Genomic DNA, 16,697 nt, shown 5'->3' with positions numbered 1-16,697 from the left:
GAGTAGCTTTCGATGGCCCTGCAAGTAAGAAAGAGCTAGTTGTAAAAGGAAGGAATAATACACTTTATTTATAAAATTAAAAACTTACGGTAATCAAAATATACCTTTAAAAAAATGAAGAGATAAAGATGTTACCAGGTGGAAACCCCAGGTTCTTACTCGGTATGACTCATAAAAAAAAAAAAAATATTGGCCAATAAATGAGAGACCCAGGTGAGAGAATAAAAAAGGCACCTTTATTTCTCTGTACAAGGAAATGGAGTCATTCGCTGCTTACTGCTGCCAAGACTGCTTATGAAGGGTGGGCAGGCACGTTACTTTTAAAAGGGATTTATAAGTAGAGAGTTCATACAAGTTAGGTCAGCAACATTCTTGATCATACTACGCAGGCACCGTGGGGTTTACATATAACCTCAAAGCAAAAGCAGGATTCAGATGCAAAGCTGGTGGGGGTGAGGGATAGCTCAGCAAAGGAAATGATTTTGCAATATAACACTGTAGGGGAGGAAGCCAAGTAAAGAATACAGCACTGTGGGGGTTCTGTCTCAAAGATACATATAACTGACAAAGGATTAGTTTACAGAATATATATTTTAAAAAACAAAAACAAAAGTTCCTGTAAGTCAATAAGAAAAAGACAAAAAATTAATAGAAAAATGGGAAAAAATAATGGAACCAAAAGATGTTTCTATGAAAAAAATCAATAAAATTGGTAAACTTCTACCCAGACTGATCAGGGGGAAAGAAAGAGAAGATATAAATTACCAATATCAGGAATGGTCTAGGTGTCATTACTACAGATTCTGCTGATATTAAAAAACATAAGAATATCTTGAACTTTATGCCAGTAAGTTCTACAACTTAGGTGAAATGGACAAATTCCTCGAAAGACAAAAACTACCAAAGCTCACTCAAGAAGAAATGGATAACCTGAATAGGTCTGTGTACTAAACAAATTGAAACTGGGGTTTAGAACATTTTTTACAGAGAAAACTCTAGGCCAAGATGGTTTCACTAGTGAATTCTACTAGCTGTTTAAAGGAAGAAATACTACCAGTTTGTCGATTGAATTGTGTCCCCCAAAAATGTGTGTATCAATTTGGCTGCGCCATGATTCCCTGTATTGTATGATTGTCTGCCATTTTGTCATTGTGATTTTTCTTTGTAACTTCTGCCTCTATGATGTTAATAAGGGGGGATGGGTGGCAGTTGTATTGATGAGGCAGGACTCAATCTATGGGATTGGATTGTGTCTGGAGCCGGTTTCTTCTAGGGTATAATAGAAGCGTTCAGAGAGGCAGGGGACCTCATACCACCAAGAAAGCAGTGCCAGGAGCAGAGCATATTCTTTGGACCTGGGCTTCCTGTGCGGAGAAGCTCCCAGTTCAAAGGAAGATTGAAGAGAAGGACCTTCCTCCAGAGCCAACAGAGAGAGAAAGGCTTCCCCTTGAAGCCGACACCCTGAATTAGCTTACTTCACCCTGAGGAAATAAATTTCTCTTTGTTAAAGCCATCCACTTGTAGTATTTCTGTTATAGCAGCACTAGATAACTAAGACCCAGTTCTACACAAACTCTTCCAAAAAAAATTGAAAGGGTATAATTTCCACTTCCTTCTATGAAGTCATTACAAGAAAAGAAAAAAGCCACTCATAAGCCTAGGTATAAAAAATTTGAACAAAATTGTAGTGAATAGAACCTAGCAGTTAAAACGATGATACATCATGACCAAGTTGGGTTTATCTGAGGAATGCAGGGTTGGTTTAACTGTCATAAATCACTGTTAGTAGACAAGAACTATTATAGGTGAACAGAAAGACAACACACAATACAGGAGAGGTCAGCACAACTGGACTAAACTAAAAACAAAGAAGTTTCCTGAATACAACTAAATGCTTCGAAAGCCAGAGTAGCAGGGACGTGGGTTTGAGACCATGGTTTCAGGGGACATCTAGGTCAATTGGCATAACAATATGTATTAAGAAAACATTCTGCATCCCCCTTTGGTGAGTGGCATCTTGGGTCTTAAACACTAGCAAGCAGCCATCTAAGATGCATCAATTGGCCTCAGCCCACCTGGAGCAAAGGAGAATGAAGAACACCAAAGGCATAAGATAAAGATGAGCCCAAGGAACAGAAAGAGCCACATAAACCAGAGACTACATCAGCCTGGGACGAGAAGAACTAGATAGTGCATGGCTACCACAGATGACTACCCTAACAGGGAACACAGCAGAAAATCCCTGATGCAGGAGAATAGCGGGATACAGATCTCAAATTCTCCTAAAAAGACCAGACTTAATGATCTGACTGCGACTAGAGGAACCCCAGAGGTCATGGTTCCTGCACTCTTTGTTGGCCCAAGACTGGAACCATTCCCGAAGCCAACTCTCCAGACAGGGATTGGACTGGACTATAAGACAGAAAATGTTGCTGGTAAGGAGTGAGCTTCTTGGCTCAAGTACACACATGAGACTATGTGGGCAGCTCCTGTCTACAGGCAAGATGAGAAGGAAGCTGGGGACAGGAGCTGGTTGAATGGACACGGGCAATACAGGGTGGAGAGGAGGAATGTGCTGTCTCATTAGGGGGAGAGCAGCTAAGAGTACATAGCAAGGTGTGTGTATAACTTTTTGTATGAGAGACTGACGATTTGTAAATTTTCATTTAAAGCACAATAAAAAACTCAATGTAAGTCACTGTGTTAACAGACTAAAAAAAAAAAAATCATCTGACCATCTCAGTAGATGCAGAAGAAGTGAGAAAATCTAACATCCATTCTTGATTAAAAAACAAAAAAACTCAACAAACTAGGAATAGAAGGAAACTTCCTCAACCTGATAAAGGGCAACCTATAACTAGCATCATACTTAACGATGAAATGATTGCTTTCCCTCTAAGATTAGGATCAAGACAAGGATGTCCATGCACATCATTTCTAGTCAACATTGTAGTGGAGGTTCTGGCCAATGCAATTAGGGGAGAAATGAAGTCATCCAGATTGGAAAGCTAGAAGTAAAACTGTCTTGCAGACAACATAGAATTCAGTTTTCAGTCAGACTCTCAGTCAATTGTTGGAGCAGAATAAAGTCATGCAAAAGACTCAGAAAAATGACTTCCTAACACTCTTTCTTAATTTACTTGGAAATGCACTGTGGAGAAAAAAGGAATAAACCGAGAAAGCGGAAAACTAGAGGATCCTAGAAGGAATGACTCTCACCTCAGGTCATCTGCAGTAGATGGGAGCTGTCTACCAGGCCTGGAGAACAGTCTAGATCAGAGCATGAGTGGGAGTCCGGGAGACAAATGGGAATGTACCCCAGAGGGTATCAAGCTTAAAATTGAGGCTCTGTTAAAGACAAAGAGAAGAAGATAAAAAGATAGTAACCAGCAGAAGAGGCAGCCATCTATGTAAGAAAGCCTAGCACATATATGAAGCTGACTAAAGTGAGCTATTATTTTTTTTTTTTTTTTTTATTTTTTATAATAACTTTTATTAAGCTTCAAGTGAACGTTTACAAATCCAATCAGTCTGTCACATATAAGTTTACATACATCTCACTCCCTACTCCCACTTACTCTCCCCGTCTTGAGTCAGCCCTTTCAGTCTCTCCTTTCTTGACAATTTTGCCGGCTTCCCTCTCTCTCTATCCTCCCATCCCCCCTCCAGACAAGAGTTGCCAACACAATCTCAAGTGTACACCTGATATAATTAGCTCACTCTTCATCAGCGTCTCTCTCCCACCCGCTGACCAGTCCCTTTCATGTCTGATGAGTTGTCTTCAGGGATGGTTCCTGTCCTGTGTCAACAGAAGGTCTGGAGAGCATGACCGCCGGGATTCCTCTAGTCTCAGTCAGACCATTAAGTTTGGTCTTCTTATGAGAATTTGGGGTCTGCATCCCACTGCTCTCCTGCTCCCTCAGGGGTCCTCTGCTGAGCTCCCTGTCAGGGCAGTCATCGATTGTGGCCGGGCACCAACTAGTTCTTCTGGTCTCAGGATGATGTAGGTCTCTGGTTCATGTGGCCCTTTCTGGTGAGCTATTATTTTAAGAAGTGTGATGGGAATGTAAGAAAAAAAACCCATTTTACCTTGGTGTTAGAAGACTTTTTCTTCTAAATGTGCCCAGGAATTGGGGGCAGCGCTGACCTGGAGAAGGAAATGGACCAAAGAGAAGGATACTCTTGGTCTGGCATATTGACATACTCATAAATACTTCTAACCAATTATTGGATTGTAAATATTGAGAGTAGAAATGTAGCTGACAGAAGGTGGGGTGTAGAAGTAGGCAAAGGACAGCCTGGACCTTTTTTTTTTCCTTTTAATCTCTTCCTTTTTTGAACTAGGTTTCTAGGTATTGTTTGTTTTTTAACTTCTTTGATAATGATCCAGAAGAAATTATGACCAGCCTGTTTGTTAAAATGGACACAATGAACTGTTTTCCATAAGCACAACATGGAAACCAGAAAGATGTTTCAGCTTAAAGATGCCAGTGGTTTGGTGGGGTGGAAGTTCTGTGTGGTGAGGCTGGGATGGGCTGATGCTCAGTGTGGGCAGAACACATAATTTTGGGACTGTCTTGGAGGGAGAAGTGTTGATGTCTCTCTGGGTGACACTGTTGTGGAGAAGGAAACCAGATCTAAAGGACACAGACAGGAATTGGCAGCATCATAAGGCAGTTTAAATAAGTAGAGTGTTAAATAATATCAGGTGTGGATGTCACTTAGAGAACACAGTTCTTCTGAATAGTACAGAAATCAGTATTTGAGAGTGAGATGGCTAGGTGAGAAAGTGGGAAATAAATATCGGTTTATCCAGGATCAGAAGTAAGGAGCAGATGTAGAGTGGGAGTGGGTGGTCAACTCTCTTCTGGGAGGTGATGTCCACTGGTCATTGTTCCCACATTGATCTTCACTTGGTTCAGGGCAGGTAATGTTTGTCTGCTGTGGGAGATGAAGTGTGGCAGTCTGTGCTGCGTGGACCCAGCCTGTGCCAACATTGACGTGGCTGCCTTTTTGTCAATAGGCGTGGTGTCTGTCTGTTTTGAGGGGGACAGTGATGGTTACATCAACCTGGTGGCCTATCCTTACGTGGAAAGTGAGACTGTGGAGCAGGATGACACACCAGAGCGGGAGCAACCTCGGCGCAAACACTCCCGCCGGAGCCTGCACCGGTCGGGCAGTGGCAGTGACCACAAGGAGGAGAAAGCCAGCCTGTCCCTGGAGACCTCTGAGAGGTAAGGGGTTGGTGAGCAGGGCTGCATATGTGTGTCTGATCCTGTTGGCACAAGCAGTCAGGACATCTCTAGAGTCCTGACACATCATGGGAAGCACGGCTCAAGGTTGAGCTGTCATACTTGGGCCACCCACAAAGGTGTGGCCAGCCCCCTGACTGCCACATGTCCCAGTGATGCCTCATTCTGGGCATGAGCTGTAGCTGGATGAGAAAGAGTAAAGCCCTCTCAGCCCTTTGTAAGCAGGGATGCCCTGTGCTGGTGACAACAGGGTCTCTGGCATAAGGTTGATATGCATCAGTCCACAGTACTTCTCCTGTTTCTTGCTGACACAGGAGAGAGCCAAAGGGCTGTGAGAGGCCATCCAGACAGGTGTCCTTAGCCGTTTTGGATATCAGACCCCTCTGATAATCTGATGTCTACCTTGGACCCTGTCCCTGCACATAAAATTTAGTTGATTGCATTGGAAATTAATTTTATTATATAGATTAGAAAAATAGTCTTTACGAAGAATCATGTTTCTTGACATTTCATGCAAAAAATGTGAACTTCTACTAGGATGGCTATAATCAAAAGGATGAACAATAACAAGTGTTGACAAAGATGTGGAGAGATTGGAACCCTCTTCCCTTGCTGGTAGGAATGTAGAATGGTGCAGCTGCTTTGGAAAGCACTTTGGCAGTAACTCATAAAGTTAAACCCAGCAGTTCCACTACTAGGTATATATCCAAAAAAATTGAAAACATATGTTCATACAGAAACTTATACATGAATGTTCATAGCATTATTCACAATAGCCAGAAAGTAGAAATGAATGATGAATAAATAAGTAAATGTGGTGTGTCCACACAATGAAATATTACTCGGCCATAAAAAGGAATGACGTACTGGTACTTGCTATAACATGGATAACCTTGAAAATATTATGTTCGGTGAAATAATCCAGTTACAAAAGATCACATGTTGTATGATTCCATTTTATACAAAATGTCCAAAGTAGACAAATCCACAGAGACACAAAGTAGATTAGTGGTTGCCAGAGGCTGTGGGGAGGAGGGAAAGGCATGAGATTTCTTTCTGGGGTGATGAAAATGTTCTGAAATTAGATAGCGGTGATGTTTCACAACTTGGTGAATGTACTAAAAACCTCTGATTTTTTTTTTTTTAAAGGAAAAAAAAAGAATTAAAAACAACATGAACTTCCTTAAATTAAAAATTTTGTGGTTAAATTATAATCATGATTAATTTCATCAAAAATAAATTTCAGTGCTCTTTTAAGAACTATTTATACGGGCTTAGATTGACAATAGGAACTCGAAAGATAGGGACCTTGGGGCAGTGAGTTTATGTTTATGCGAGAGGAGTAACTCAGAGAGGAGGGTGGGAATGATGACACAACTGGACAAATCCATCCATTGTCACTATATAGTACATGTGGAAACTGTTGAATTGGTGTATATTTTGCTGTGTATATTCCCAACAACAACAAAATAAAGTTATCTATAAAAAAAAAAATGACAGTGAGTAGAATACTCTGTGACTTGACTTAGAGGTTGAAATTGGGAATTTTCTTTGATGCGGCAGCAGATAATTTCTCTCTGACATCAGATCGGTTCAGCAGCATGTGCTTTACACCCTGAGCTGAAGCTTTGTAAGGGCCCACATGTTCCAGCTTTCTTCAGAACTTAACTCTGGTGAGCGTGTGATGGTTCATTTCCCGTGTCTCCAGTCTCTCTGGCCAGGTCTGCATCACTGATGTAAGGAGAGGGCTTCATACCACTACTTAGTGAGCAGGGTCTCCAATGTGGAATGTTCTTGTGGACAAATGGACTCTAGCCTGCAAAAGCACTTTACTAGTGCCCCCCTCCACCCCGCCCCTAAGGGGCATCCTCTTGATTGATGACTCTGGTCCAGGTGACTAGAAATGTTCCCCAACTCCACCAAGCCGTGGCTGGCAGTTGGTGGCTCTCTTTCAATGACTCTCTTGAGTCAGCTTTCTTCTGCCCTCCAAAGGTACAAAAGGTGTTTCATGAGTCATCTAGTAAAAAGCCAGTGAACACAGAAAAATGTCAAGGTCTGCCTGTGTCCCAGACTCAAGGCTGTACCTGCAGTGACCAAACTTCTGTCTGGCCTGTTAGCAGTACCTCTTAAGTCACCCCAGGGGATGGTGCTTGTTTCTTCACCAGGGCTGCAACACCAATGGTAGTGCCAGGTGCCACAGGAGCCCCATCCAGGTACAGAGAACTTGTTTGGGTTTACTTGGAAAATTAGTAAAAAAAAAAAAAATCTTGCTGTTTCCTAAAGGGATCATAAAATGAGGCATCTGTGAATGGCCTAGACAATGTCTTTGCCAGAAGAAAATGCAGGCTTTGTCATGCTAAGAGTCATTGGTGGGCTCCTCTACTTCGTGCTAAAGGGAAGTGGGGTCCCTGCCATTGCCTCTTAACCAGTGTCACCCAGCCACCCTGCAGGGGGAAGTTAGCATGTTCAGTGCATACTAGCCCTCTGACTCATTCTACAGTTAGAAGCAAAGTCAGTTCTGAAGGTGAGGGTGGCATTTGACATTGCTGTAGTGCCCTGCCTTTGCTTGGAGCCCAAGACTTGCTCTACCATTGCCAGAACACATGGCTTCACCAGTACTGTGTGTATTTTTTTTCTTTGCCTAGCAGTATGATAAGCAGCATTGAAAGTTACTTCAAGCAAAATGAAATTGTGGTAAAATTCCAGTATTTTCTGTATGAATCACCTTCCCACCAAAACCCCTTGTGGTTTTCTAAGTAAAATTCCCTCCCTCAAATGGCTTCGTGCTTTCCACAGACGGGAACCTCCGGGGCCTGTCAGGGCAAAGTCTGTCCTGCTATTTCTGATGTTTTTCAACTTTTCCAGGCCTGGAGGCAAAGACAGACATCCATAAGCATAATGTTAGCATATGCTTTCCTTAAGCCTTATTAAAGGAAGTGATTCTAGACATTGCGGACAAAGATGGGACAATTACTAGTGTCCTGACAGTTGCAGCCCATGCTCCACTCCACCCTGTGCTTGTTTGGTGTGAAACTGCATCTTCACCACATCACTGGACAAAAATTATTTTTCAAAGACAGTCTTCAGAGACATGGGAAGAACATTCCTTATACCATTTACTCACTTTTGTTGGCCCTGGCCTCTGGGGCCCCTGTCATCAGGGTCTCTGGCGGCAGGATCGTCCCAGTCCAAGCTTCCCCTGTCCTGTGCAGTAAGACCCCAGAATGGGGGTGACTTGTTTGAGCCCCTTAGTGATGTGTATGTTCCCCCCCTTCCTTTTTAGCTCCCAGGAGGCAAAGAGTCCGAAGATGGAACTACACAGCCACTCAGATGTCCCTTTCCAGATGCTGGATGGCAACAGTGGTCTGAGTTCTGAGAAGATCAGCCACAACCCCTGGAGCCTGCGGTGCCACAAGCAGCAGCTGAGCCGCATGCGCTCCGAGTCCAAGGACCGAAAGCTCTACAGTATCCTTGTTGTTCTGCCGCAGCGTCCTCTACTGGCACCACGAGTCCTGTGTTGGGGCTCCCTCCAGGCCCAGGGCTAAGGCCCCTCTCTGTGCAGGGACCCCTCTTTTATTTTCCTCTTCCTTCCTCATAGGTTCCTCTTCCTCTGGGTGTCACCTTTCTTACTTTCATCAACATGAATTTGTCTTTTCTGTTTTTGGGGGCTGATAAAACTGAAGCTTAAAACTTAGCCATCTAGACCAGTGCTGTCCAATAGAGCTTTCTGTGATGACGGAACTGTTCTATATCTGTGCTCTCCAACAGCCACCAGCCACTTTGACAGCTGAAATATGACACCTGTGACTGAGGAACTGAACTTTTTATTTTAATTAAAAATTAAATTGAAATAGTACCATGTGGCTAGCGGCTGTCATATTGTGATTAGAATAAGGGAGCTGTGTGTGCGCAAGTGCCCGCGCACGTGCTGTTTCTCCCCGCCCAAAGGATTAATCAGGAGTTAAAACGTAATATGCTCGATTTTGGTGGGGGTTTTTTTGGTTTAAAGATAAATAACCCTCCGCGTGTAACATAAGAATAGTTTTAAGATATTAAAGGTGAAGTTTTATGGAATGGGTATTTTTATATCATTTAGTGTTTTGAAGCAGTGGACAAATGATGCAGAGCAGCTGACGGGAAGTGTGCTGAGCTCTTCGTATGCGTTGGCTCAGTAAATCTTTATAGCGATCTTGTGAGGGAGGAATGATGGTTATTCACATTTTACAGGTGAGGAAATGGAAGCACAGAGAGGTTGAGTGTTTGTCAGGAGCCAGTGATTGGCTGAGGCAGGATTCAAGAGCCTGTGCTGGGAGCACAGGAAGCTATTTCTGCAGCCACCTTCAAGTTTTATCATCACTTGCTTATAGGTTACAGCATGCTAAGAGATTTATCAAAGTCCCAGTAGAATTTTTTTTGAACATTTGATTGTTGTTTAGGTGAAAGTTTACAGAGCAAATTAGTTTCCCATTCAACAATTTACACACAGCTTGTTCCGTGACATTGGTTGCAAACCCCTGAATGTGTTAGCACTCTCCCTGCTTCCTCCCTGGGTTCCTTGTGTCTGTTCACCCTGCTTTCTATCCCTCCTGTCCTTCTGAACTTTGCTTTTGTGCAGATGCTGCCCTTTAGGTCTTGTACAGTTGGTTATTCTGAGGTGTACATCCCTCACTGGTGGTATTGTTCATTTTATAGGTCTGTCTATTGTATGGCTATAATGTGATCTCTGGAAGTGATTTCAGTTCCAACTTTGAAGGGTCAAAGTCTCAGGGGTTCTTCCAGTTTCTATCAGACCAGTAAGTCCTGGTCTTAGTTGTGAGTTTGAATTTTGTTCTACATTTCTCTCCCACTCTGTCCATGACTTAATATTGTGGTCCCAGTCAGAACAGTTGGTAGTGGTAGCTGGGGACCATCTAGTTCTTCTGGTCTTGGGCTAGTATATAATGGTTTTTTATAATTTAAGAGGAATTAGGAAATGTTAAAATGTTCACCGTCAGAATGATGCTGTGCGTCTGTCCTTCAAGACTCCATGATTGCTTCATAGCACCCAAATATGGAATTGCCCAGTACCAGTGATATTTGGCAGACAAATGACAAGCCTATACCTTTAACCAGAAGTGCAAGTAAACATTAGATTGTTGTGGACAGTAGATTTAGATGAAGACACAGACATAGATGCCAGAAGGTTGGGACCATAGAGCTGTTTTGAGCAGAAGGTCCTAGACGTTATTAAGGGAGAAGTTTATAGTTCCCTGTTTTGAAATTTAGTGAGAAAATGGCAAGGTAGAAATTCAAATCCAGCTTTTTCCAGAGATTCTTACTTGGAAATATTAGTATCTGATTTCCCCCCCTTTTTTTTTTTAATTTAGTAGAATTTATTTCTGTTTTGGCTATAGAAAATATAACAGCAGCACATAACTCTAGTTCAGCAATTTTTACATGCACAATTTGGTGACTTTGATTACATTCTTCAAGTTGTACAACCAGTTTCACCCTCCTTTTCTGCGTTATTCCTCCCCACTTAACGTGACCTCAGCGGGCAGCAGCTCATTTGTGTCATCTCTCTCTCTCTCCTTTTTAATTTTGGTGAAAATATACACAGCAGAACATGTACCCATTCATCAGTTTCTACACATACAGTTCAGTGACATGGGTTACATTCTTCAGGTTGTGTCACCATTCTTAGTATCTCTGGATACATTGTTTCACCACCATTGACTTAGACTATCCCCTAAACTTTTCATTTGTGGTTTAAAGTTATTGTTGACCATTTGATCTCATAGAGATAATTCTTTAAAAGAGTGCGGTGCTCGTGGCCAACATTTCTTTATTAATTTAGCTAAACAGTTGTGTAGTTGGAAGATGAATTCAGGGGGGTCTTTTCGGTTCATGGTTTGAAGATTTTCTCAGAGTGATAGATTTGGTGGTTCCTCCAGTCTCAGTAGGTCCAGAAAGTCTGGATTCTTTAAGAATTTTAAGTTCTGTTCTACATTTTCCCCCATTTGATCAGGATTCATCTATTGACTCTTTCATCAAAACGTTCAGTAATTGTAGCTGGGTACCATCCAGTTCTTCTGCTCTCATGGCTAAGGATGTGTCTTATCTTTTGTGTGTCATATCTCTACCAGTCCAATTCCTTGCACCAAACCAAAACCAAACCTGTTGCCACCAAGGCTGTTGTGGCTTGTGGTGACCTCAAGTGTTAGAGTAGAACTGAGCTCCATAGTGTTTTGTTTTGTTTTTTGTACTTTAGATGAAGGTTTACAGAACAAACTAGCATCTCATTAAACAATACACATACTGTTTTGTGACATTGGTTACCAACCCCACGACATGTCAACACTCTCCCCTCCTTGACTTTGGGTTCCTTCTTACCAGCTTTCCTGTCCTCTCCTGCCTTCTAGTCCTTGCCCCTGGGCTGGTGTACCCCTTCAGTCTTGTTTTGTTTTGTGGGCGTGTCCAATCTTTGGCTGAAGGGTAAACCTCAGAAGTGACTCCATTACTGAGCTAAAACGGTATCGGGGGCTGTACTCTCAGGGTTTCTCCAGTCTCTTTCAGGCCAGTAAGTCTGGTCTTTTTTTATGAGCTGGAATTCTGTTCTACATTTTTCTCTACCTCTGTCCAGGACCCTCTATTGTAATCCCTGTCAGAGTAGTCACTAGTGGTAGCTAGGCACCTTCTAGTTGTGCTGGACTCAGTCTGGTGGAGGCTTTGGTAGTTGTCATCCATTGGTCCTTTGGACTAATCTTTGCCTTGTGTCTTTGGTTTTCTTCATCCTCCCGTGCTCGTGACAGGGTGAGACCACTCACAAGCTTTCAAGACCCCAGATGCTACTCACCAAAGTAGGATGTAAAAACATATTCTTTATAAGCTGTGTTATGTCAATTGAGCTAGATGTTCCCTGAGTAAGAGCCTAGTAATTCGGTCCTTCAGGGAGCTGATTCCGCATTTCTGTAGTAGTGCTGCAAAGACATCTTCCTTATTTCTTAGGCCTGGGTGAGGTGCTGGCCTGAGTAGGGCTTTAGTTTATCAATAGTAACAGGGATGTGCCTGAGTCTGCCAAGTCTTTAGTTTGTGTATTGCCTGCAAGACAATTCTGAAGAATGACATAAAAGTAGTAAGTCACTAGTGTGAAACTCTCATTTGAGTCAGTGGAGGTGAATGCGGACTGCCCCTTTTTGTAGAAAATCTTGGTTGTGTTTTCCTGGCTGGGTTAATGGTGAGTGTGGTTGTCACTCTTCTTGACTGTGACCCAGAGTTCCTTCTCCTTGAGAATGTGGTGCACCACTTCAAGTACCCTTGCGTGCTGGACCTGAAGATGGGCACCCGGCAGCACGGCGATGATGCATCTGCTGAGAAGGCGGCCCGGCAGATGAGGAAGTGTGAGCAGAGCACGTCTGCTACACTGGGTGTCAGGGTTTGTGGTATGCAGGTGAGTTGCCCCTGGTGAGAGCCTAGGTGCATGTACCTGCCTGCCACCCATGCTGTGTCGTCTTCCCGCACCAGTCCAGAGGCTCCTCTGAAATGATGAGTCCGCCACAGGATTCTGAACATGCCCTTACAGGTGCATTCCCTGAGGCCTCTTGTCCTTACTGGTTGACCTTGATTTGGGTACCAGGCCCTGGCCTCTCCGAGAGCCCTCACTGTGACAGCCTGCTGCCTTGACCTTGGGGCAGCTGGGACCCTTGTCTGTCAGCAAGATGCCCCAGGGCAGCTTTGAGGAGAGTTCCAAAGCCATGGCAGGGAACCTGTAATCCTGGTCTTGGCTTTAACATGGGAAACGCAGGTATGACATGATCTGCCCCGCTCCAGGGAGGAGTAGAAAAGCTCAGGCTGGTCAGACGTGTTTTCCAAACAGTGCTCACCCAGGACACCATGGGGTCGTTAGACCTCCTGGCACTCACCCTGTTTTCTGGGGTTTCAGGTGTACCAGCTGGACACAGGGCATTACCTCTGCAGGAACAAATATTATGGCCGCGGGCTCTCCATTGAAGGCTTCCGCAACGCCCTCTACCAGTACCTGCACAATGGCCTGGACCTGCGGCGTGACCTCTTTGAGCCCATCTTGAGCAAACTGCAGGGCCTGAAAGCTGTGCTGGAGCGGCAGGCCTCCTACCGCTTCTACTCTAGCTCCCTGCTGGTCATCTATGACGGCAAGGAGTGCCGGGCTGAGCCCTATGTGGACCGCTGGTCTGAGATGCGTCACAAGCACCTGGACACGGGGCTCTCAGAGGTGGCATCACCCTGTGGCTCCAGCACCAGCCCCAGCAGCACCAGCCCTGAGGCAGGCCCCTCCTCTCCGCCCAAGGTGGACGTCCGCATGATCGACTTTGCACACAGCACGTTCAAGGGTTTCCGGGATGACCCCACTGTGCATGACGGGCCGGACCGAGGTTATGTGTTTGGCCTGGAGAACCTCATCAGCATCATGGAACAGATGCGGGACGAGAACCAGTAGGCCCAGCTCCGGGCCCCCAGAACCCCTTCCTCTTCACCCACAGGCAGGGACCATCGCTCTGAACTTGCCATGAGGACACACAGACTTTGCTTTTAAAGGGTTATATTTCTCTTTGGTGTAAACTAAAAGAAATGTTTTTAGCTGTAGCCTGGAATCCATATATATAAAGTGAGGAGGGCAGAACACGTATCCTCCCAGCCAGGCTCCTTAGCTCTACCGCTCTGACTGCTGTGTCCAGGCTAATGTAGGAAGGAAGAGGTGCCCCTGGTGGGCTTGGCACCAGGGACAAGGGTACCCTTGGACACGGGTGTCTCTTGCCTAGGTCTTTGGGTCTGTGACTGCAGAGCCCTGGGGATTGTAGGGTGAAGCCCTGGGCTAACACAGGGCCCCTCCATGCCCACTTGTCTGTTGTTTCCCGGACGTAGAGAGGACTGGGTGCCTGTCTCTTGAGGGCTTTCCAGTGTTCTGGCTGTCAGCCAGCTCTTTAACCGATGTCCCCAGGGTGCCACTGGGCTGACTGCACACAGCTGGACCCTGCTCCTCAGTTCTGACCTTGGTGAGGGGGCCAGATTCATGAATCTGGGTTGAGGCCACTCACGCAGAGGACAGGCCCTTGGGTTCCCTAGGCACTCCTTGGCACTTGAACCTGTTCCTCTGCCTGCTGTCGTGCCCTAACTAGCCTCTTTCACTAAGACCTCTGCCCTTAGAGACCACCCCCTCTTGTCTCCTGAAGGAGGTTCAGCTCTCTTTGCTGAGAAAAGGCAGTGTCCCAGCAGGCCTTAGGGCCTCTGTTGGCTCTGGCCCAGACAGTGTTTGCAGCTCTTGTGCTGTCGGTGGGAGTCTTCCTCTAACGTGGGCAGCTGTGCTGCCTCTGAATGGGCTGCTTCTTCTGGGTTCAAGGGCTGTAATCCACTCAGGGTCTCATATTTCCCCAGGGTGAGCTCAAGTCCACAGCCCGTGTGAAGAAGGTTCAGGAAGAACTTTCTTGTCTGCTCACAGGGACACTGTCTGGGCCCTGGATGTAGGTACCTGGATTCTGCTAATGAAAGCTTTGTCTGATCAGACCTGGGGTCCATCCGTCTGTCCATTTGTCCGTCTGCCTGCCCATCTCTGGGGGTCCCTCCTCGGAGGTGTAGCCTAGCTCATAAGTAGATACTGCTTTCCTCTATACTTTCCTCAGCGAAATTCCCATTCTTTCTGAGGTGAGCTTTTGCCCTTGTGCCCTTCCTCAGCAGGTGCTTACCTTTTTATAAAGAACTGGTAACAGAGTTATAAGAGGCATTTCCCTGCTGGCTCAGCACCTTCTTTGTGGGCCTGGTGTGTGGGCCCCCTCAACACTGGCAGTGGTGCAGTGAAGGCCCAAGTGGCAATCCCCTCCCCCATGATTTTAGTCATTTTTGCTTCCAGCCTTTAATGACAGACACCTCCTGACTCTAAAGCCCATGATCAGCAGGTGATGCTGCATCCACCTAACCATTACCAACCCATCCAGAGCACCCTAACTTCCAAGCCTAGGGCCACTGCCATTGTCACTTAGGGCACATCCCTGTTTTGGCATTAACGGTAAGCCTGCCAGCCTGTGTCTGTTGAGAGGGCTTGGTAATGTTGGGCTAATTTTTCCCAGCTCTTCCCAGTGAGATGGAGCCTCACTTCTTAAATGAGCTCCTTGCATCCCTGCATCTCTTGGCCTTCTGACCCTGTGCCAGTGGTGGGCAGGTTCCCATTCCTTGCGGCTGGGAGGAGCAGCTTGCCTGTTTCTGGTCAGTAATGACCGTTCTCTCTCTTGTACCATTCTGGAGGTAGTAACTGTTGGCTAGTGTAGACAGTCATTTCCTGTCAGGACAAAGGACAAGACATAGGGGTCTGGGGTCACTCTGAACTCCCTTGATTGAAACTGTCCTGCCTAGCCATGTGCTGGGACCTCTTGAGTTCCAAGATTCTGGGAGCAGATGCTGCCCTCTTCTGCTGCTCCTCATAGTGAGGGAGGCTGCACCCACTTAACATTCAGTGTTTTCCTGGCACTAAAAAGAGCAAAAGGGCCCGGGATTTGCTGCTCTTCCCCCAAGGCAGGGCTCCTCTTTTTAGCACTTTGGACACCTGGAGGCAAAACCTTGTAATCTAGGGTGGGGTGGGTTGGTGGGCCTGTTTGTGTGCACACACACAGCTCTTGCCACTGATGTTTCTCCATCTCTCCCCCACCCCCGCCACTCCGTTCCAGGCCAGAGAGCCCTGTTCCTGCCAGGGTCTGCCTTCCCAGCCCCAACTTGGGACCAAACTGCAACGCGGGATCACGGGTTGGGGCGCTCAGGTGACCCCTCTCCATAGTGCTTCCCAGGGCCAAGCTGACACCAGCCCTCAGGGTATGGGAGGGGCGAGCAGGGGCGGTGCTTAAGAGGAAGGGGACCAGTGTAACAACTTGCCAGGGGCCCCACCCCTCTCAGGGCTTGTGCAGGGCGCGTGGGGATTTCCCCCAAGGGGCCAGGGGTCTGGGCTAGATCTTCAGCCGTTGCTCACGCCTGGCCACATGCATGTTCTCTAGAAGCAAGATTGCTTTGAACTTAATTTGGTTTTGTGACGATTTAAAAAATGTTTTAATGAAAAAAAAAAAAATCGAGACCCCTAGAAAAGATCTGCCTGGTTCTTTTGCTTCTCGGGGAACAGTAAGGCCTCGCCTTCTGGAAATCGCTGCCTGCTCCTCTTTTCTGGAAGCTAAACAAGCCCGTCCACGCTGCCGAGGCCTGCGCCCTGATGCTACACGTGGCTCCGACCCCGACTCCGCGCAATTGCGTTTTCTCCAGGACCGGGCGTGCGGAGAGGGGGAGGCTCAGGTGGAGCCCCGCCTCTTCCTGTGCACCTGGCGCTGCCCGCCCCGCTTGTGTCTGAGGTCGTGTATGTCAAAATAAAGCCGCTACAAACGGAGGCGAGTCCGCGTCTGTTTGTGAGCCTTACGGCCTCCGGGGGTCCTGGCCAGCAGCCCGCCCCACGCCCGC

At 46.0% G+C, this 16,697-nt stretch overlaps 1 protein-coding gene across 5 annotated transcripts in view; it reads left to right on the top strand.

Annotated features, from left to right (window-relative positions):
• The window catches only part of IP6K1 (inositol hexakisphosphate kinase 1), a 79,263-nt gene extending 65,374 nt beyond the window's left edge, over positions 1–13,889 (top strand). For 4 of the 5 annotated variants that reach the window (XM_049863514.1, XM_049863515.1, XM_049863516.1 and 1 more), the window contains 4 exons: positions 5,024–5,234; positions 8,536–8,717; positions 12,506–12,681; positions 13,174–13,889. In XM_049863514.1, the coding sequence (XP_049719471.1) occupies positions 5,024–5,234; positions 8,536–8,717; positions 12,506–12,681; positions 13,174–13,707 (1,103 nt within the window). In that variant the 3' untranslated portion in view covers positions 13,708–13,889. The other variant, XM_049863518.1, reaches the window with a different exon arrangement.
• Positions 13,890–16,697: the final 2,808 nt, after the last annotated feature.

This window comes from Elephas maximus, chromosome 20 (genome assembly GCF_024166365.1).
Source record: "Elephas maximus indicus isolate mEleMax1 chromosome 20, mEleMax1 primary haplotype, whole genome shotgun sequence".
Lineage (NCBI taxonomy): Eukaryota > Metazoa > Chordata > Mammalia > Proboscidea > Elephantidae > Elephas > Elephas maximus.
This window is presented reverse-complemented; position numbering and strand designations above follow the sequence as displayed.